This window comes from Oncorhynchus kisutch, linkage group LG22 (assembly GCF_002021735.2).
Source record: "Oncorhynchus kisutch isolate 150728-3 linkage group LG22, Okis_V2, whole genome shotgun sequence".
Classification (NCBI taxonomy): Eukaryota; Metazoa; Chordata; class Actinopteri; order Salmoniformes; family Salmonidae; genus Oncorhynchus; species Oncorhynchus kisutch.
This window is the reverse complement of record NC_034195.2, coordinates 27252438-27274516: the sequence shown is the minus strand read 5'-3', so window position 1 is coordinate 27274516 and position 22079 is coordinate 27252438. Positions and strand designations below refer to the sequence as shown.

At 41.4% G+C, this 22079-nt stretch overlaps 1 protein-coding gene across 1 annotated transcript in view; it reads right to left on the bottom strand.

Annotated features, from left to right (window-relative positions):
• LOC109867701 (ras-related and estrogen-regulated growth inhibitor-like protein) overlaps positions 1-19090 on the bottom strand; it is a 31082-nt gene extending 11992 nt beyond the window's left edge. Inside the window, exon 1 of the mRNA XM_020456957.1 lies at positions 18941-19090. Within this exon, the coding sequence (XP_020312546.1) occupies positions 18941-19090 (150 nt within the window). The remainder of the gene's footprint in view (positions 1-18940) is intronic.
• Positions 19091-22079: the final 2989 nt, after the last annotated feature.

Below are 22079 nucleotides of genomic sequence, written 5' to 3'. Positions count from 1 at the left end.
GGACCAGCTTGATTAGGGGGTTCTTCTCCAGGTTAATTTCTCTGTAGGCGATGGCTTTATGGAAGGTTTGGGAATCCCTTCCTTTTACAGTGGCTACTCAACTAATAGTTTTGAGATTATGCTGCAGGATTTAGAGGTAATTTGTGGTTTAGTACGTTACCCTGCGTCACTACTTCATTACTCCAGACCAGTGCAAGGGGGAGTTAGAGCACTGTGTCTCTAACTGACAATGAATGGGTGACATAAAATAAATAGGAACTGATAATTGTGCACAACTTCCATGTTACTAAAACTGTTCTAACACTAAGAACAAAAACCTAAGAGAAACTTAGACTACAATTAGGGTGTGGAAATGTTAGGATTATTTTGCTCTTACTGTAGAACTGTAGCCTACTCCAGACCGGTCACATTGTCCTGTTCCCAAGTGGCGCAGTGGTCTAAGTCACTGCATTGCATTGCTATAGATGCTGGTTCAATACTTGTGCTGGCTGGGAGACCCATTTGGTGTCTTTTGGTTTCTCTCCCTCTAAAACCAGAAATAAATCATTTGAAATAACAAACTGGCATTATTTACAAATTAGCGACAATGTCTCACCCCATGTTCAAGAATGGCCATTTTTCCTCACTCACTTTACATTATTTGAAAACAAAATTATCTCCAAAATATTGTTATTTTTAAACCAAGTTATTATTATTTAATATAGAATTATATAAAAGCCCTTTAGATATTCTCACAGATATATTATTAACCCTGTTTTTCACAGGCGTAGCATGCTGTGAATTCTGCAAACAACATTTTTAGGATGGGCTATAAGCAGGACAATATATGTTGGTCATATTAGTCATGGCTCCCGAGTGGCGCACAATGGGATTGTCTTGCAGTTCTCCAGCTTTAGGGTTCAATGTACAAGGTTCAAGGCAGGTGGCACGGGACGGGCCGTAGAGCAGCGCACAGAAGATGGACCTAGCCCATGGGGAAGGGAGGAGGAGTGGGGAGACCCCCGCCCCACTGGATAGCACAGAGCAACACTAAGGGGCATTGCACTAATAATGCTGCTGACTGGGGAAACGTTCCCGCTGTTCTTAGTGCCTGTCTGCACGTTCAAACTAAAACAATGTAACTAATCATGGTGCAAAAAATGCCCCTTAGATATGAATTCAGAGGGCAGAAATGATTAAATATTAAAGGATTAGAGCTCTCACTAAAGGCATCAGTAAAAAGTTGTACATAAATCCGAACTGGGTATAATTAAAATGACAGTGCACATTTGTAAATCCCAAACTCTAAAAGTAATTGGAAAGGAAGATGCAACTAATTTGTGACATTGTGGTTACAATAAAAAATGAAAACTAGATGTATTTTTATTTACAGTAGTGATGGACAGCAGGAAAGCATTTTGTATTTCTTAATCAACATCTTTATGCTTTCATTAAAAAATGAGAAAAAATACATTTAAAATGCAGATGTTTATTTAAAGTACTTTTTTTTTTGGTCCAGAGCCAGGCAGTATTGGCAGAGTCAGGCGGAGAATGACGCGTTGAAGAATGCGAGGATCAGGATGGAGTCACAATCCATGCCAGGCACACTTGTGAGCTCTGGAACTCCACCTCCGATAGGCAGAGTCTGTCGGAAGTAGCGGGTTCGTCAGGTCATCGGTTCACCCTGACATTTCCATTCCTCTTCTAACAACAGAATTTGACCAACTGCTCACCAAGCACAGCAAGGGCCGTACGGAGTGTTATACTGTTCTGCTATTCCAAGGATGTGTAACCGAAGAGATACCACGAGTGGACACAGAATACCAACTGGGATGGATCCAAAGGCAAATGTGGCTTACTAGTGAAACCATTAAAAACTTTGTGGATGCTGGTTTGATACACGTGCCACCCGCCACCAGGAGACCAATGAGGCGCCTTTTGGTTTCTCTCCCTCTAAAAAGATAAATAAATAATTCTAAATAACAGGCTTTATTTACAAATCCGTGAGAATGTCTCATCTCATGTTCAAGAATGGCCTTTTTCTCACTCACTCTAGAAAATGACAATGAAATAATCTCAAATATTGTTGTTTTTTAAACAAAGTGATTATTATTATTAATGAATTAATTTAGAATGATATAAAAGCCCCTTAGATATTATCACAGATCAGATTTGCCCTAATGAAAAATGCCCCTTAGACATTAATTATATCCAATCCTCTAAATGTAATTATTTGTGGAGAGTCACGTCATCAATTTTTGTTTTTCTTGGAATAGAAGCACCATAATATTAATCAAATTAGTCATTCTCAAATATGTACTCTGGTGGTCAAACTAGCACTAACTAGTATTAATGGTAACAATGGATGACAATTAAATAACGTGCCATAGAATTCTGTGTTAGCTCGCAAGGTGTGCTGCAGTATGAAGCAAATTTTAAAGGAGGAACCACTGTAGGTGGTTTTAGAATTTAACGCCTCTTTTCTGGATATTGATAATTTGCCGGTTTAGGCCTAATTCTGCTCTGCATGCATTATTTGGTGTTTTTACGTTGTACCCAGATATTATTTTAGGATTTCTGACGTACTGTTCCTTTCTCCGTATTCTTTTATTGATTCACCATAGTGAAGGCGTAGGCTCAGGTTTTCTGGGGTCTCTGTTTTTGGTTGGATAGGTTTCTCAGTTTCTTTCTTTGGGGTTTGCATTCTTCATCAAACCATTTGACATTGTTGTTAATCTTCATAGGTTGTCTGCTTGACATTTTTAGATTTGATAAGGAAGCTGAGAGGTCAAATATACTGTTTAGATTTTCTACTGCCAAGTTTACACCTTCACTATTACAGTGAAACATTTTGTCCAGGAAATTGTCTAGAAGGGAGTGAATTTGTGGTTGCCTAATAGTTTTTTGGTAGATTTCCACACTACTTTCATTCCATCTATAGCATTTATTAATATTATTCAGTTCCTTTGGCTTTGATGTCTCATGGTTGAGCAAATCTCTGTTCAAGTAGTGTGATTTTGCTATGACCTGATAGGGGTGTCAGTGGACTGACTGAATGCTTTAAGAGACTCTGATTTGAGGTCAGTGATAAGTAGTCTACAGTACTGGTGCCAAGAGATGAGCTATGTGTACCTACCGTAGGAGTCCCCTCGAAGCCTAAAAATGTATTCTGTACATACCCATCATCCAACAGAGCTGCAGGAGTTGTGACCTTGTCACCTTCAAGTAGGTGTTCGTCCCCCTGTGTGCTGAGGGTGTCAGGTTCTTGTTCAGTTCTGGCATTTAGGTTGCCACAGACTTGTACATGTCCCTGGGCCTGGAAATGATTGATCTCCCCCTCTAGGGTAGAGAGGATGTCATTGTTAAAATATGGGGATTCTATTGGGGGGATATAGGTAGCACATTTTCTGAGAAAATCTCCTTAGTTTCTAAAATAAAAAGTTCCTGTTTTGACTCATTTAATAGTGGTTTAGTTCTGCTCTATACCAAATTAGTTTAACCCTGAGTATCTTCCCTGTTTCACACTTGGTAGTTTGGTGGATGGGACTACCAGCTCTCTGTAGCCAAGAGGACAGCCAGTGGGTCCGTCTCCTTTATACCATGTTTCTTGTAGGATGACAATTATCTGTATTTCCAATTTCTTTGAAGTCTGGGTTCCTGCCCTTTAGACCAAAGGCAGATGACCTAAGACCTTGTATATTCCAGGATGTTCCATAGTGTCTAGTGTGGTTTAGGCCCAGACTATCACAGTAGGTGTGAGCAGAGCATGTTGAGCAGGATGAGGCTTAAGCGGGTGTAATAGTGGGAGTTGGGCCTGTTGCTCTGCTCATGGCCTGGGCATATGTCCTGCTGTCATGTTGAGGTCCTTGCCGCAGGGGTGGGGGGCATGGGGTAGGGTGTCCGTTGCTCTGTTACTCCTGTGTGAGGTGCTAGGGCTACGGTTGCGGTCCTGGCAAAAGTTGGGATTGCTGCCTTGTAGAGGTGGACCTGGTCGTAAAGGCTGTTCAAGTCCAGGGTGGAGTGGTGGGTCAGGTAGACATTAGGTTGAGTCTCGCGAAATGCTTGCATTCACCCGCTGTATGGTGGCAGGGTGAAAGTCTTTTCGTGGTAGCACTGTGGAGATAACCACTTGTACATTGAGGAAAGTGGAAGAAGCTTTTTCAATCATTCCCTTGAGTGCTGTGGCCCTCAGGTTATTTGTGCCTGTGTGAATTATGATGTGGCTGGGGGACCCTAGTCTGTCCTCTGACAACAGGTCCAGGGCATGCCTAGTGTTTGGGCACCAGAGCTTAGCCACTGAGTTCTCTCTCTCTCTGTCTGACCTTTTGGTTACTGGCCCAAAGCTCTTCATCGCTAGGCTACCTGCCACTCCACATAATAGATATGAGTCAATGTAGATTTTGAAAAGGGTCTGACGTCACAATAGACCTCTCATTGTAAATGCTGAATCTAATGTAATCGGTGCGTGTGACTGCAGATAAAATCATGTAGAAAATCACTAATTGTGTAACGACTGTATAATAACAAACCCATGATTTTATTTATGATCTTTAAGTTTTATGTATGTTTACTAAAATTGATTTCCAGAATTTAGCATGCCACAGTTCATTTAACTGTGAACCCCTGCGAGTCGCACTATTTTTGTCAGATTTGTCTCAAATAATCAAGTGAAGCACTTAAATGGCATAACACTGATTAGTCATTAGTGTGACATTCATCAGGCACAACGAACGTGATGCATGATGTGCAATAATTGGAATCTGTGTAGACAGCAGACCTGAAGGTGAGGGGGAAAATGTAGAGGGACAGAGGTGGCGGCTTGAAAATTGAACTTGAATAATCTTACAGTGGATCTGTATTCTCTGACCTGGGTGGCATTGTTATTGTTAAGGCCTACAGTCTGCTGTGATAAAATTATTTATAACAACAGTTAACTGTAGCAACAAAGGCCTAGAAATGGAAAAACGGGTTATTAAATATTGTATGACTTTCTTGAAAAAGCTGTTGCAATAAAGACATGCATTTAATTTCAGCTGGTAAATCCACTCTCCAACCACGCATTTTAAACTATTGTATGCCTTTTAGACAGGTTTTATTTGGAATGTAAAAGACAGCCCATGGCAACATGGTAATTTAGCATATGGAAACTACTCATGTCGTAAACATGAGCTCATAATTAATTTATGGTTGTAAGGGTTAATGGTCTCGTATGGTTAACAGTACTTTGGGCAGAGATTGAGGAAGTAGTATAAGATATTCTCTCCTTCTCATTGTTTCTGAGGTGATTGTTTTATGGTAAAAGCTGAGAGAGGTTGGTTGTCTCCGTAACAGAGGATTGGTTGCTTTAATGAGTATTTGTTTTATCTAACATATATCAAATGTTATTTGTCACATGTGCCAAATACAACAGGTGTAGACCTTACAGTGAAATGCTTACTTACAAGCCCTTAAACAACAATGCAATTTTAAGAAAAATACACAAAAATAAATTAAGTAACAAATAATTAAAGATCCGCAGTAAAATAACAATAGCGAGGCTATATACAGGGGGTACCGGCACAGAGTCAGTGTGTGTGGGCACCGGTTAGTCAAGGTAATATATAAACTACCATTCAAACGATTGGGGTCACTTAGAAATGTCCTTGTTTTTGGAAGAATAAATAAATATAATTGTCAAGTAAAATAACCGAAACTTGATCAGAAATACAGTGTACACTTAACATTGGAAATTACTATTGTAGCAGATTTTTTTTTATTGTTATGGAATATCTACATAGGCGTACAGAGGCCCGTTATCAGCAACCATCACTCCTGTGTTCCAATGGCACGTTGTGTTAGCTAATCCAGGTTTCTAATTTTAAAAGGCTAATTAATCATTAGAAAACCCTCTTAGCACAGCTGAAAACTGTTGTGCTGATAAAATAAGCAATACACCTGTCCTTCTTTGGACTAGTTGAGTATCTGGAGCATCAGAATTTGTGGGTTCGATTACAGCCTCAAAATGTCCAGAGACAATACTTTCTTCTGAAACTCGTCAGTCTATTCTTGTTCTGTGAAATTAAGGCTATTCCATGTGAGAAATTGGCAAGAAACTGAAGATCTTGCACAAGGCTGTGTACTACTCCCTTCACAGAACAGTGCAAACTGGCTCTAACCAAAATAGAAAGAATAATGGGAGGCCCCCGTGTACAACTGAGCAAGAGGACAAGTACATTAGAGTATCTAGTTTGAGAAACACACCTCACAAGACCTCAACTGGCAGCTTCATGAAATAGTACACGCAAAACTCCAGTCTCAACGTCAACAGTGAAGAGGCGACTCCGGGTTGCTGGCCTTCCAGGCAGTTGCAAAGAAAAAGCCATCTCTGTCCAGTGTGTGTGTTCTTTTGCCCATCTTAATGTTTTATTTTTATTGGCCAGTCTGAGATATGCCCTTTTCTTTAACTCTGCCTAGAAGGCCAGCATCCTGGAGTCGCCTCTTCACTGTTGACGTGGAGACTGGTGTTTTGCAGGTACTATTTAATGAAGCTGCCAGTTGAGGACTTGTGAAGCATCTGGGACTACACACTTGTGAGGGAAGTGTTTAGTCCCAGGTCCTTAGCTCAGTGATGATCTTTGAGGGCACTATGGTGTTGGTGTTGAAATGGCTGCTGCTGCTATTTTAGATTTCTGAACCAACATAGAGGCGTACAGCTTAATTATGCATATCTACATACAGTGCCTTCAGAAAGTATTCATACCACTTGACTTATTCCACATTTTGTTGTGTTAAGCTTGAATTCAAAATATGTTTTTTTCTCAGCCTTCTAGACACAATACCCCATGTTGACAAAGTAATTTTTTTTTTACATTTTTGCAAATGGATTGAAAGAGCTAATTTACACCCATGAGTCACCGCAATTTAGAATCGGCTTTGGCAACAATTACAGCTATGAGTCTTTTTGGGTAAGTTTCTTAGAGCTTTGCACACCTGGATTGTACAATATTTGCCCATTCTTTTTAAAATTCGTCAAGCTCTATCAAGTTGGTTGTTGAACCATGCAGCTAATTATGTCACTTGTTAAGCACATTTTAACTCTTAAACTTATTTAGGCTTGCCATAAAACGGGATGAATTCTTGCCTGAAGACATTTCAGCTTTTCATTTTTAACGAATTTGTAAACATTTCAAAAAACATTATTCTACTTTGACATGTGGTATTTTGAAGGCCAGTGACAAAAAAAATCTCAATTGAATCAATTTGAAATTCATTCTGTAACAACAAAAGTTTGAAAAAGTCAAGGGTTGTGAATACTTTCTGAAGGCATATGGTTAACATTCAAATCAGTATGGTAATGTTTATTTTTTCAGAGGTTTTGAGAAATTGTATCACATACAGTATGCAACTATCAACAGTGAGCACATAGCCTACTTCCTACTCTCCACTCTCCCTGAGCTGTGTGTGTGTGTGCTTATGTAACTAATTATTCTCACGGACTTAACTCACACTCCCTTTACATGTTTGATAATTCCACTTACTCCTGATTCAAGGGTGTGTTAAGAAACAGACTGAAAAACAATACCTGGATGAAAAGCCTACAGTGGCAAGGCTGTTTGAAATGTACATTGGATTTGGAATTGTCCTGCTGCAAATAAAAGAGACTGAGCCAACTGCAGCGATGATATGCCACACTAATTTCTTAGCGGTACTGTATAGCCTTGGCTTAACAAAGCAATTTTACAGTCCTGATGTTCTTTTTAAAACAGGCAATGCTTATTCAGATATTCCACATTTATCTGCCATTGTAGGCTACTCACCTGACTGGCTGTGTAAAAAAAATCAGACTTTGATAAACATACACATTACATTTACACAGACATTTCCCTAACAATTGACACTTTTGATGACAAAGATCAGATCTGTAAGACTGAACAGTGTGCACTGTGGTGGTCTCTGGTGCCTTGGATTAGATTGTATATTTTCTATGACGTTTTCAGCAGGGTTTCTCTGCCAGCCGAATTGCAGGAGCCATTGATTTATCTGAAATATTGCAATGTATGAAGGGATTAGGCCTGTGCCTTTAAGATAAATATGCGTCAAGGGAAAGCAATGTGTTTGCCCATCTTTACAAACTGATCTAACGGCTGCCATAATGAATGGTGCATTATGCTGAATTATTGGACTATTTTACGTCAAGCCAGGACAACTTAGTGTGGCCGCCTGCTATACATCACACCTCTGCTCAGTCCCTGACTGCACTGTACACAGGCAGAGCCATAAACTAGAGGGTGTTCTTTATCATTGCAGCCCTGGCTGTGGCCATCTGTCCTCCTGAAAGTTGGATCTTCAAACAGGCAATGTGAATGACAGCCCCACTTTCTGCTAGGCAACCGTAGATACCTTGGCTGAGAGATGCTCTGGTGACTGGTCTTCATCCATTCATAAGTCACAAGCTTTTCTCTTGATTAATGTCTTTAATATCATTTATTAGGCATTTGAATATCATATATTGTGGCCTATATCTGATTCCTATTAGCCTCAAGCTAGTGGCTTCCCTCTCCGCTATATTGGAATCCAGCCAACAGACTGCTGTAAAACCTCCATCTGATAGGGTCTGTAGGGGCTTCTTTAGAGAGGGCCAGGAGTATGAGATCTGGTGTTCTTTTACATATGCGATTCAATTCAGGAAACTAGGCGGATGTTGCAAGTCACTAATTCACAGGAGAGCCGTTTTGAACGTAAAGTTTTTTTAAATCAAAATGTGTTTTTTGGCAGAAATGCCTTATCGAACATGTGAACTTGCAGGTGCCTTAATAACAAACGTGTATGCCATCTGTAAATACGAATACAATTGTTCAATTACATGCCTTGTTGGTTAAGCATCAGAAAAAGTCAGCAACCTTCCCACTAGCCAAGAATGGATGAGATAATGAGTGGGCTGGACAGGCCGGGCTTCTATGTTGATAATCCTGTCAAACATAGCTTTTTTTAAATGTATTGTGTGGTGAAGCTGCATAAGTGTTGCTCTCCACTTTCTTGAGGATCAAGTTTTGAAATCAGTAGAATTAGAGTATGATAGTGTCATGACGTTGGCCTGGGGGGTAGGTTTATGACAGTCATAAATACCTCTTACACCCCACCCCCCCCCCCCCTTTTTTTTCCTCTCGCTACCCTACTGAGGTTACATTTACAAAACCCTTGGTTAACCTCTTGAAACTAGGGGGCACTATTTTCATTTTTCGTAAATAACGTTCCCAAAGTATACGGGCTATTTTGTCAGGACAAGATGCTAGAATATGCATATAAATTACAGCTTAGGATAGAAAACACTAAAGTTTCCAAAACTGTAAAAAATATGTCTGAGTATAACAGAACTCATATTGCAGGCGAAAGCCTGAGAGAAATCCAATCAGGAAGGGACGCTTATTTAGAAACCTCTGCGTCCCTATTGAGCAGTGAATGGGATATCAACCACATTCCTTTTTCTATGGCTTCCCTAAGGTGTCTAGTGTCACAAGACAGTTTCAGGCTTCTATTTTGAAAAATGAGCGTGAACGACAACATTGCATCAGTTGTCAGCTGGTGGCTCTGAGTGATTTGTGCGTAATAGACAAAGGTGGCCATTGTACCCATCCCGGATCCGGGAGAATTGTCATCAACTGACACTAATTAGCATAACGCAACAGACATGAATATTACTAGAAAATATTCATATTCATGAAATCACAAGTGAAATATATTGAAACACAGCTTAGCCTTTTGTTAACTACTTGGCACCACACATCCCGCTAGGGCACCTCCCCCCACTGCTCAACTGACACAGTAGCACACAGAACGCAAAAAATATTCTTAGAAATATTTAACCTCCACACATTAACAAGTCCAATAGCTCAAATGAAAGATAAACACCTTGTTCATCTAGCCACCAAGTCAGATTTCTAAAATGTTTTACGGCGAAAACATAGCACATATTTATGTCAAACCACCACCAAAGATAGATGCAATGTAAATTAGCCTATTGTTCTACAAAATGGCTATCACAAAAGCAGGATTAAAAGTAAAATAATTCACTAACCTTTTGAAAGTCTTCATCAGATGACAGGAATAGGACATGTTATACAGTACATTTATGTTTTTTTTCAATAATATGCTAATTATATCCATAAATCACAGTTTACATAGAAGGTCATGGCAAAAAAATGCTGCAACAATGCCTGGAGAAATTATGGTAACTCTGCCAGATAACAGAAATACACATCATAAACATTGACTAAATATACATGTTCTACATATACTTAGAAAGATACACTTCTTCTTAATAAAACAGCTGTGTTACATTTATTTTTAACTTTACAGATTTCGTTCACTAGGCTATAATGTGAGTCAGCGCTCAGGAATTAGCATTTTGGCTCCTCCACAGAAACCCAAATTTAACACATAAATGTTCCCTTACCTTTGCTGTTCTTCCATCAGAAGACCTGGAAGGGTTTATACTTACCAAAAACAGCTTTAGTTTTGAAGTCTGTGTCTTTCGGTTATCAAACACGACATATTTCGGTTGAAATGCAGCCAAAAAGTAAAGTAAGTTCGCACCAAAACGTCGAATTTACATATTATATGTCGACTAAACTTGTCAAACTTGGTTCAGAACACAGCGTTAGCATGCTATATAGCTTCACCGCAATTCTCAGGACAAAGAGAAACACACGCATCGTTTAATCAATCTTGAAAGAAAGACACCACAGGCGCAGAATGCGCGTGAGATCTCGCGCGACCGAAAGGATTCAGTACGTCATTAATCTCGTGAGCGCGCAATTCACACAATGAGAAGCCCCATTGAAAGCGGACACCGCGCTGAAGGCATAGGAAGTGTTCCCAGGACCGTAGGTGCTTGGGAAGGGTGGGGGCGATGACGTCAAAGTTGGGCCAACTTTTTGGATGACAAGAGAGAGTTTGGGAGAATGAGTGCCCTGAGAGTTCTGCTTTACTTACAGACATAATTTAAACGGTTTTAGAAGCTTTAGAGTGTTTTCTATTCAATAATATTTATTATATGCATATATTAGCAAGTTTTTACTGATTTTTTTTCTGTTTACTATGGGCACGCATTTCACCAACGGGGGCAGTATTCTGCCCTAGCCTTGACAGGTTTTAATCACCCTGTCATCTCAGATTTTGAAATTATGCTTTACAGCCAAAGCAAGACAAGCATTTGTGCATTATGCTAATTAGTGTCAGTTGATGACAATTCTCCCGGATCCGGGAGGGGTAGTTCTAAGAGGTTTTAACATAGAGATTCTGGGAACGTCAGAATGTGGGGGGGAAATGAACTATATTCTGGTAATCCGAACAATTGAACATATGCAGTGGTACTTAATGAATATGATGTCAGTTCAGTTGTCATCTGAGACATTCTCATCAGTGATAAGATGACATAAACTCTACAGTGGAACGTCTACACATCAGAGTTATCGGATTCACATGGAATTGTTGTTCAATTTAAATGTTTGAATATGAAATTATTTGTGATGGGATGAAATGTGATTTTAGCTTCTAAAATGTGAGATGTGGGTTTTCATAAATGAGAACTTGTTCTCAACTAGCCTACCTGGTTAAATAAAGGTGAAATAAGATCGCTGCTCACTCAATGGCCCACGTGAAGAGACAGAGGTTGTAAACTATGAAACACACCCCTTTTCTCCCTTCCTATATAAAGCCTTGACGACAACATAATTTCCTGTTCCGATAATGTGAGGACGACGGTCCCATGTCAGAATGGTTCAGATAATAACTACAGAACGAAGCCAACATCAGCGTGAGCTTTGGTTGCGAATGGTATGAACTTTGAACTCTTATTCACTACAGAAGTGATACGTCCTAGACGTTGAGTTAGTAACAGCCGCTGCAAACGAGGGTTAGGAAGGAACAGACAGACTATCCCGTCTACCACACAACAACGTTACTACAACTTATCCAATTGACCACCAGAGACATTCTTCAAAGGACAGAGGACTCGGTTTGGCAACACGGTCTTCCATCTACCACAAACCTACTGAAGCACAGCTCAGAGTAGATATTTATTGCAATTTCCTTTTCCAGATGGGCAGTAATTTAGTCTGCATCAGATACTGTAATTACGATAGCACAGCTTCTCCCTGTGTCCCTCAGTCTTCCCGCTCTTTCACACAAACCAAGCCCTTTTCTTTTGTGTAACAAGCTGTCATATCTGTTCCGCCCGCTAGGGACGTTTTCCTTTATGACGTAATTTGTAATCAAGTTATGATTTAAATATGTGTATGTGTAATTCTGTGTGATTAGTTAGGTATTTATTAAATAAATCATTAAACCCTGATTCAAATTGTTAGCCAGGGTTCATGCACATAAAATAATCTACAGCTTTCAGATGAGACTGAATTAAGATGACAATTGATATTGACGGCTATTGATGTAAAATATTACTAGGTCTTTAAGAGTTTATTCGGAAGATAACAGCTCTATAAATATTATTTTGTTGTGCCTGACTCTAGTTTATTACATTTACATGATTGGCTCAATCAGGTAATAGTAATTACGGAGAAATTATTTGCATGTCATATCACTTAATTCGGCATAGCCAAAGACTTGACAATAGCTAAAGAGATGGAGAAAACACCTGTCTCCAGAATACATCTTCAAATGAAGTGCAACCGTAGTATGGCAATCCTGACAGGGGCAGGTATGCTTCATGCATGGTGATGTACACAGGTAAAATAGTCTAGCATTAGCTTGCTACATTTTCAGATATTACACGTTTGTAATTTTGACAGAAAGTGGTTTCATTTTAAGCTAAAGTGTACTGTTAGCTAGCTATCGAACATTGGCTCACTAGCTAAGGTTATTATTGGTATCACAGAGTGGTATTGTTGCAGGGTCGTAAGGAGATGATTTGAAAGAATGTTGATTGTTGTTTAACAAGCTAATGTTAGATGGCTGACTCGTTAGCTAACATTACGTGGCCAGTGTGATCTTAAGCGTTGTTTACCTAGCTAGGTTCTGTCACGCCTCTCCTTCCGTGGCCTCCAATTGCTCTTAAATACAAGTAAAACTAAATGCATGCTCTTCAACCGATCGCTACCTGCACCTACCCGCCTGTCCAACATCACTACTCTGGACGGCTCTGACTTAGAATACGTGGACAACTACAAATACTTAGGTGTCTGGTTAGACTGTAAACTCTCCTTCCAGACCCATATCAAACATCTCCAATCCAAAGTTAAATCTAGAATTGGCTTCCTATTTCGCAACAAAGCATCCTTCACTCATGCTGCCAAACATACCCTTGTAAAACTGACCATCCTACCAATCCTCGACTTTGGCGATGTCATTTACAAAATAGCCTCCAATACCCTACTCAACAAATTGGATGCAGTCTATCACAGTGCAATCCGTTTTATCACCAAAGCCCCATATACTACCCACCATTGCGACCTGTACGCTCTCGTTGGCTGGCCCTCGCTTCATACTCGTCGCCAAACCCACTGGCTCCATGTCATCTACAAGACCCTGCTAGGTAAAGTCCCCCCTTATCTCAGCTCGCTGGTCACCATAGCATCTCCCACCTGTAGCACACGCTCCAGCAGGTATATCTCTCTAGTCACCCCCAAAACCAATTCTTTCTTTGGCCGCCTCTCCTTCCAGTTCTCTGCTGCCAATGACTGGAACGAACTACAAAAATCTCTGAAACTGGAAACACTTATCTCCCTCACTAGCTTTAAGCACCAACTGTCAGAGCAGCTCACAGATTACTGCACCTGTACATAGCCCACCTATAATTTAGCCCAAACAACTACCTCTTTCCCAACTGTATTTAATTTTAATTTATTTATTTTGCTCCTTTGCACCCCATTATTTTTTATTTCTACTTTGCACATTCTTCCATTGCAAAACTACCATTCCAGTATTTTACTTGCTATATTGTATTTACTTTGCCATCATGGCCTTTTTTGCCTTTACCTCCCTTCTCACCTCACATTGTATATAGACTTGTTTATACTGCATTATTGACTGTATGTTTGTTTTTACTCCATGTGTAACTCTGTGTCGTTTTATCTGTCGAACTGCTTTGCTTTATCTTGGCCAGGTCGCAATTGTAAATGAGAACTTGTTCTCAACTTGCCTACCTGGTTAAATAAAGGTAAAATAAAATAAAATAAATAAATAAATAAACGCCCTCACCTTAGTTATCTTTTGTTTTCTTTATTATTTTGGTTAGGTCAGGGTGTGACATGGGTGGCTTGTTTAGTTTTTGTATTGTCTAGGGGTTTATGTATGTCTAGGGGGTTTTCTAGTCTAGGTGTTTAAGTCTATGGTTGCCTAGATTGGTTCTCAATCAGAGGCAGCTGTTTATTGTTGTCTCTGATTGGGGACCATATTTAGGTAGCCATATTCCTTTGGTATTTTGTGGGTTGTTATGCTATGTTTAGTTGCCTGTCTGCACTAGCCATATAGCTTCATGGTTTTGTTTTGTTTTGTTCAGTGTTCATTCTTTCATTAAAGCGTCTTAAGGTATAGGGGATGGTTGTGTCCCACTTGCGCAAAAAACAGGGAAAATGCAGTGCTGCAAATTTTAAAAAATGATATCAAACTTTCATTAAATCACACATGTAAGATATTCAATTAAAGCTACACTCGTTGTGAATCCAGCCAACATGTCAGATTTTAAAAAGGCTTTTCAGTGAAAGCATAAGAAGCTATTATCTGATGATAGCACAATAGTAAACAAAGAGTAGCATATTTCAACCCTGCAGGCGCTACACAACGCAGAAATAAAATATAAAACATGCATTACCTTTGACGAGCTTCTTTTGTTGGCACTCCAATATGTCCCATAAACATCACAATTGGTCCTTTTGTTCGATTAATTCCGTCCATATATATATCCAAATGTCAATTTATAAAGCGCGTTTGATCCAGAAAAAATCTGCTTCCAAAAAACGCAACGTCACTACAAAATATTTCAAAAGTTGCCTATTAACTTTGCCAAAATATTTCAAACTACTTTTGTAATACAACTTTAGGTATTTTTAAACGTTAATAATCGATCAAATTGTAGACGGGTCTGTGTTCAATAAAGAAATACAACAAATCATGCTACTTTTCACGTCTTGCGCACTCAAGTGTTACCCAGTTCCTAGTGTTGTGGAAATAATCAGAATTTGTTGGTAACATAGGTAAGATGTTTTATATTCATCATATGTTTATAAGTTACTTCTCATCAGAATGGTATTTTTGTATAATACTGTGGCGAGGTTGCAGTTATCTGTTCTATGTCAAGACTAAGTTGCATGGGCCGCAGAGAGGGGAGAGGTCAAAGTGTCATCATGTGTAAACATATCTTTTACGCCACAATGTCTGTGTGCCAGTCAGTGCGTCTCTGTGATCTTGTCCAGGATTGGTTGTATCTAAATGACAATTTGATATATGCCTGTTGATATGGAGGATTGGTTTATGGTTCTGAGGTTGAGAGAGGAGACAAAGCTGAACAATGAATTATGCCGATGCTGTCTTATCCTGTGTATCTTTGCTATAAAGGATCCCATTTGCCATTGTGTTGGGACTCTCAACTTTTCATTAGAGATACTGAACTGTTGAAAGTCAAAAGGCTATTGCAATGTGGAGGGGGCTCTCAGAGAATTCATGGTTAGACACTGAATTGCCTGAGAGTCACAGGATTGTGAGAGAGCTCATATAATTCAAGATGAACTTTGATAACTAACTCTGACTTGTGTGTGTGGTTTGCTCCCATGATTTGGTAAATAGAAATTTCCACGACACTAGATGGCCTACTTCATTGCACAAATGAATAACCTCAACCAAATTCTAATGACTGGTGACATCCAGTGGAAGCGGTAGGAACTGAAAACCAGTTCCTAAGAAATATCATTTGCCAACGAGAACTCACTGAACAGACAGACCTAAAAAAAAAAAAAATAAATAAAAAAAAAAAAAAAAAAACTCTGAAAGGTTAGTCCTTGGGGTTTTGCCTGCTACATGTTATACACAGATGTGATTCAAACAGTTTTAGAAACTTCAAAGTGTTTTCTATCAAAATCTACTAATAATATGCATATCTTTTATTCTTTGCATGAGTAGCAGGAAGTTGAAATGATCCTCCTGATGGGGATAAGGTTTTGTCGTGCCCTCTTCACGACTGTCTTGGTATGTTTGGACCATGATTGTTTGTTGGTGATGTGGACACCAAGGAACTTGAAACTCTCAACCCGCTCCACTACAGCCCATTTGATGTTAATGGGGGCCTGTCCGGCGCCCCTTTTCCTGTAGTCCAGCTAACGTTAGTTAGCTGATGTTATTATTCATATTCTAGAGCCGTTTACTTTCTAGTGAGAGCCTAATGTTAGCTAACATTAAACCTGGTTGGTTAGCTCCCAGCACTGTGGCATTGTTAGCACTATTCATTGTTGTTTAACTAGCTAATATTAGTTGGCTGGCTTGTTACGTGATGTATGTGAACTTGCGCTTTGTTTACCTAGCTAGGTTCGTTGTTTACCTAGCTAGCTATATGTCTTAAGCTAAAGTGTGCTGTTAGCTAGCTAGCTAATGTTAACTGGCTGTTTCCCTAGTTATTTTTCATATTCCAGCACTGTGGCATTGTTGGCATTGTTCATTGTTGTTTAACTAGCTAACGTTAGCTGGCTGGCTCGATAGATAATGTTACGTGACGTGTGTACAACACTCAGACTATGGCCAGTGTCAGTAAACGTCTGCAAAAAACAAAACTTTGAAACAAATCTAAATATACATTTTAGATTCTTCAAAGTTGCAACTGTTTGCCTTGATGGCAGCATTGCACACTCTTGGCATTAAGCAGCTTCATGAGGAATGCTTTTCCAACAGTCTCGAAGGAGTTCCCACATATGCTGAACACTTGTTGGCTGCTCTTCGCTCTGTGGTCCATCTCATCCCAAACCTTCTCAATTGGTTTGAGGTCGGGTGATTGTGGAGGCCAGGTCATCTGATGCAGCACTCCATCCCTCTCCTTCTTGTTCAAATTGCCCTTACACAAGACTCGCTGACAAAGGTGCCTCAACAAATACTGAGTAAAGGGTCTGAAAACTTATGTATGTAAATGTGATATTTCTATTTTTAACAATGGAAGCAGGAAAACCGAATCTCTCTCAGACAGTTGACAAGCAGGCATACCTTCTACGTCAACACCATGACCAGCTGGCACAACTGGGGAGTCGTTGCCTTCAACTACCTGGTGATACAACCAGCCGACCCAGTGAGCCAGAACAGCCCATTCAGCAACCCGCTCAGGTCAGTGATGCCCGTTTGTCCCTCCCAGAGAAATATGACGGTACCCCATCCAAATGCCATGGCTTCCTACTTCAGTGGTCCCTCTACTTTACACATCAGATGGGAGGTCTTACCACTAAGAGGTCCAAGGTTGCCACGGTTATTTCTCTGCTGACTGGGCGGGCTTTGGAATGGGCTACAGCCGTCTGGGAGAGAGGAGAGGAGGAGCTAGATTCCTATGAGGGGTTCATGGCTCTATTTAAATGTATCTTCGATCATTCCCCTTAGGGGGACGGCTGCCGAGTATACTCACTTTCCGGACAGTAGAAGCATCCATTGGATGGAATGAGCCGGTGCTTCGTACACTATTCAGAAGAGTCTGCGCGAGGAGGTCGAGGCGGAACTGGCCTGTCGACAACAACTTCACCTTGGAAGCACTCATTGCTTCAGCTGTGTCGCAGCTTCTCTCACCTCTCTCCTTAAGGGAGGCCCCCATAGGTTGGTTTGGAGCCCAGCTGCCGACGAGACCTGTCTCCTCAAGGGACATTTCACCTCCGCCCCATTGTTCAAACAGATCCCACAATATCCTTTGTGGTGGAGGTGGACGCTTCATAGGTAGGCGCGGGGGCAGTTCTGTCTCAATGACAGGGTAATCCACAGACGTTGTACCCATGTGCTTTTTACTCTAAGAAACTGTCCCCCGCAGAGAGGAATTATGATGTCAGTGGCCGTGAGCTCCTGGCACTGAAGTTGGCATTAGAGGAGTGGAGACACTGACTGGAGGGCATCAAGGAACCATCCGTCATTCTCACCGACCATCAGAACCTGGATTTCACACAGACCTATTGCCCAGATTCAAAGAACACCAACGCTGATGTCCTGTCCCGCCTCTACGATTCGGGAGATGGTCCTGTCCAGAATGCACCTATAACCCATCCTCCTGAGTTGCAGCTCCTGTGGTCTGGAACGTAGATGTGGAAATCCACCAGGCTCTGGAGAGGGAGCCCGCCCCCACTAACTGTCCTCCCGAGCGCATTTACATTCCTACAGGGATAAGGGACTGGCTTCTGACCTGGGCACACACAGCTGTTGTCACTGGACATCCATGTATTTCTTCACTACCCAATCCATCTCTGGGAAATACTGGTGGCCCACCTTAGTGTAAAGAGTGACATCCTGCTCTAACTCCTGTTCCGTATGTGCCCAAACCAAATCCCCCCGGAACGCTCCAACAGGGAAGCTCCTTCAGCTTCCCGTGCCTCAGCGTCCCTGGTCCCATCCCTCCCTTGACTTTGTTACTGATCTCCCCTTCTCTGACGGGTTCACCACCATTTTGGCGGTTTTGGATAGATTTTCTAAATCATGTCATTTAATCCCTCCTTCTGGTCTCCCTGCTGCTTTCCAGGTAACTGAGGCACTCTTCCAGCAGGTCTTCCGGCATTATGGCCTTCCAGAAAACATTGTCTCCTCATCTCACATCACGGGTATGGAAAGCCTTTATGGAGAAGCTCGGGGTCACAGTCAGCCTCACTTCCAGGTACCAGCCTCAGTCCATCGGGCAGGTGGAGAGGATGAACCAGGAGCTGGGGAGGTTCCTGAGGAGTCACTGTCAGGACCGGCAGGGAGAGTGGGTACGATTCCTTCCATGGGCAGAGTACGCCCAGAACTCACTACGTCACTCCTTCACTGGGTTGACCCCCTTCCAGTAGGCTCTCAGCCGGCCCTGGCTCCGTGGACCCCGGGCCAGAGCGAAGCCCCTACGGTTGATGAGTGGTTCTGGCGTGCAGAAGAAGTGTGGAGCGATGTTCACATGAGACTCCAGCATGCCGTCCACCATCAAAAGGAGCAGGCGACCCCTGTGTTCCACCCTGGAGATTGTGTCTGGCTTTCTACCATGAACCTCCTACTCTGCCTGCCCTGCTGGGCCCCCTGTTTGTGGGGCCATTCAAGGCTCTCTGGAGGGTCAACGAGGCGAAGTATAGGTTACAGCTTCCCAGTGACTACCGTATCTCACCTTCTTTTCATGTCTCCCTTCTCAGGCTGGTGGTTCCTGGTCCCCTAGCCGATGCTGTCCCCCACAACCCCCCCCCCCCCCCCCCCCGGACATCGAGGGGAATCCGGTATATGCCGTCTGATCCCTACTGGACCCCCGACTCCAGTACCTGGTTGACTGAGAGGGGTATGGCCCAGAAGAGCGGTGTTGGGTTCCGGTGGAGGACCTTTGCCGCCCGAACTGGCTTCTCGTTCTCGGGGTCGTCCCTCTGGTTGGTGTTGTCCTGTGGCGTTCGTCATCGCCAGTATACGAACGGCGGCAGGGTAGGCTGGGTAGCCTAGTGGTTAGAGTGGTTAGAGCGTTGGACTAGTAACCGAAAGGTTGCAAGTTCAAACCCCCGAGCTGACATGGTACAAATCTGTCGTTCTGCCCCTGAACAGGCAGTTAACCCACTGTTCCTAGGCAGTCATTGAAAATAAGAATTGGTTCTTAACTGACATGCTTGGTTAAATAAAGGTCAAATAAATAAAAAAACACCGGTCCTGGGATCCATCATTACGCACACCTGGCATCCATCATTACGCGCACCTGCAGATCATGATACTCACCTGGACTCCATTACCTTCCTGGTTACCTCCCCTATATCTGTCACTACCTTGGGTTCCTTCCTCAGTCATTATTGTTCCTGTGTTCATGCGGAAATGCCACTGTTATGTTGTCTCATTTCATGTTTGTTGTTTTATTAAACGTTTCACCTGCACCTGCTTCTTGACTCACAGCATCTCCATTACACTTCCTATTCTGAGCCAATGACCCGCCATGTTGACAGGCTAATAAATACATTTCATGTATGCTATTGCAAAAATAATATTTTTGTTTTGTTTATGAAAGTCTCAGAACACAATGCAGAAAAAACATTTCAAAGAACACTAGCATTTTTATTTGTTTACTGTAAGCTCTGTTTGAAATTCGAAAACCACTTAACACCAATTCAAGTGTTAAATCCATCAAAGAAATTCATTATAAATCCATTTTGGCAGAAACATGTCTGTGCTTAGTCTCCTAGGCTATATGCTGTCACCAGTGCTCACATTGGAATCAAGGTTATTCTAAATAGAGCTCATCCTCTCAAATATTTTAGTTAATTGACAAATGTAGATGTTTTAGGAACCTTAGAATATGCTCTTTCTGATAAGAACTTGCAAGACCTGCATGAACTTAGGTAGAATAATTTGAATTTCTTTTGTCTGTTATACGCTGCACTGTTCCATCATTAGTCCCTTCATTCACAAATTACAATTGATTGTATTGTCACCCATAAGACTAATATAAATGTAATATTTCCTTTAGGGTACATCTACAGTATTATTATATGTGAGAAATTTGTTTCAATGTGGTTTAGGTGGAGTTTTGATGGGCCATTATCAGATGGGCCATTATCAAATGGGCAGCCAACTGTCAGGTGAAGGAAGGACAGGAGGAAAAAATGAACATGTCATCATAAAACCGCTTATAACAGAAACTCTGTAATTAACTCTATTGAAATTCTATCAACGCCAGTGTGTTAAATAGACTTTTGTAGGAAAAGGACGGGGGGGGGCATGACTTTAAAAATGGCAGAGATATTTCCATTTTAAATTCACATGTCAAAATGAAGGTCTCTGCGCTTCTAGTACAGTAAGCAATGTATTTCACACTTAATCTAAGGGGCAGCTCTTAGGAGCATTGATAGCTTTTATGCACTGATGCCTTCAATAGACAGCTGCAGTATATGCAGGGTTGGATGTGAGGGAGGGAAGAGGAGGCTATTAGCGTGTCAGTTCCCCATCAGGAAGGAAGCTCTAGAACTGGCAGCTTCAGGATTACAGGCTGACTGAGCAGAAAGGACTGGAACACCCTGTCTTTTCATATGCAGCTGAAAATAAACTCCTGATGCTCTTAGAGGGGGGTGTGGGGGACTCAGCAGATTGACATTTCAGTATCATTGGTGTGTAGCCTCTCACACCCTGAATGTGTGGCAATGAGCACTTTCTTATTTACGGCAACACTCATATGTAGATGAGTCCAATAGCTGAGGGATTCTGATTGTTCATAGAAAATTAAACAAGGGCCATTTAAGTACTTGCAGACAGATGGAACCATCTACATGTACCTGGTAAGATTAGAATGGTTATACTGTCAAGCAATAATGCAATATGTAATGTACATACAATGAAATATTTAATACTTTCAGCAATGAAGTGGACAGTTTTACCTGACATTGTAATTACAGATAATATGAAGTCAGAATGCCTGAAGACTGTTGAACACTGCTACTGATGTAGTCTGAAATGTCCTTAGGGAAATCCCCCTTCCAGGCTGTCCTCTCCCTGGCTGACTTCACGTGTTGCTTTCAGTTCAGTTGCACTTGACTTCAGAAATGGTTGTGTGCAGTCTGGGAAAAGCAACCAATTAATATTTTATGGCATAAATATGGTAAGTGGTTTGTAATGGTCCCTAAACGGTCCCTAAAATTACCCATAAGGTACTTTCCGTCACCCCTACGTACCCTCTCAGGTTGCATATGGTCAGACAGCCTGTGTGATGGATTTACTGCAACAACGCCGCTCTTAACTAGTACTGTTTGACATTCTCAGGGCTGCAAACCTGAATGATATCAGTTTCCCTGAAACATGCATGGAGGATTGATAGATAATCAGGAGACTCAATGCAGTCAAGAAAATAAAGACAACTCCCACTGCCCTTTTCCCAAGTGTTTCCCTTTCCTGTCCAGAATCTTTGTGTGCACAGCTTTGTATAAAAGGCTCTTGTATGCGCCAATACAATCCATAGC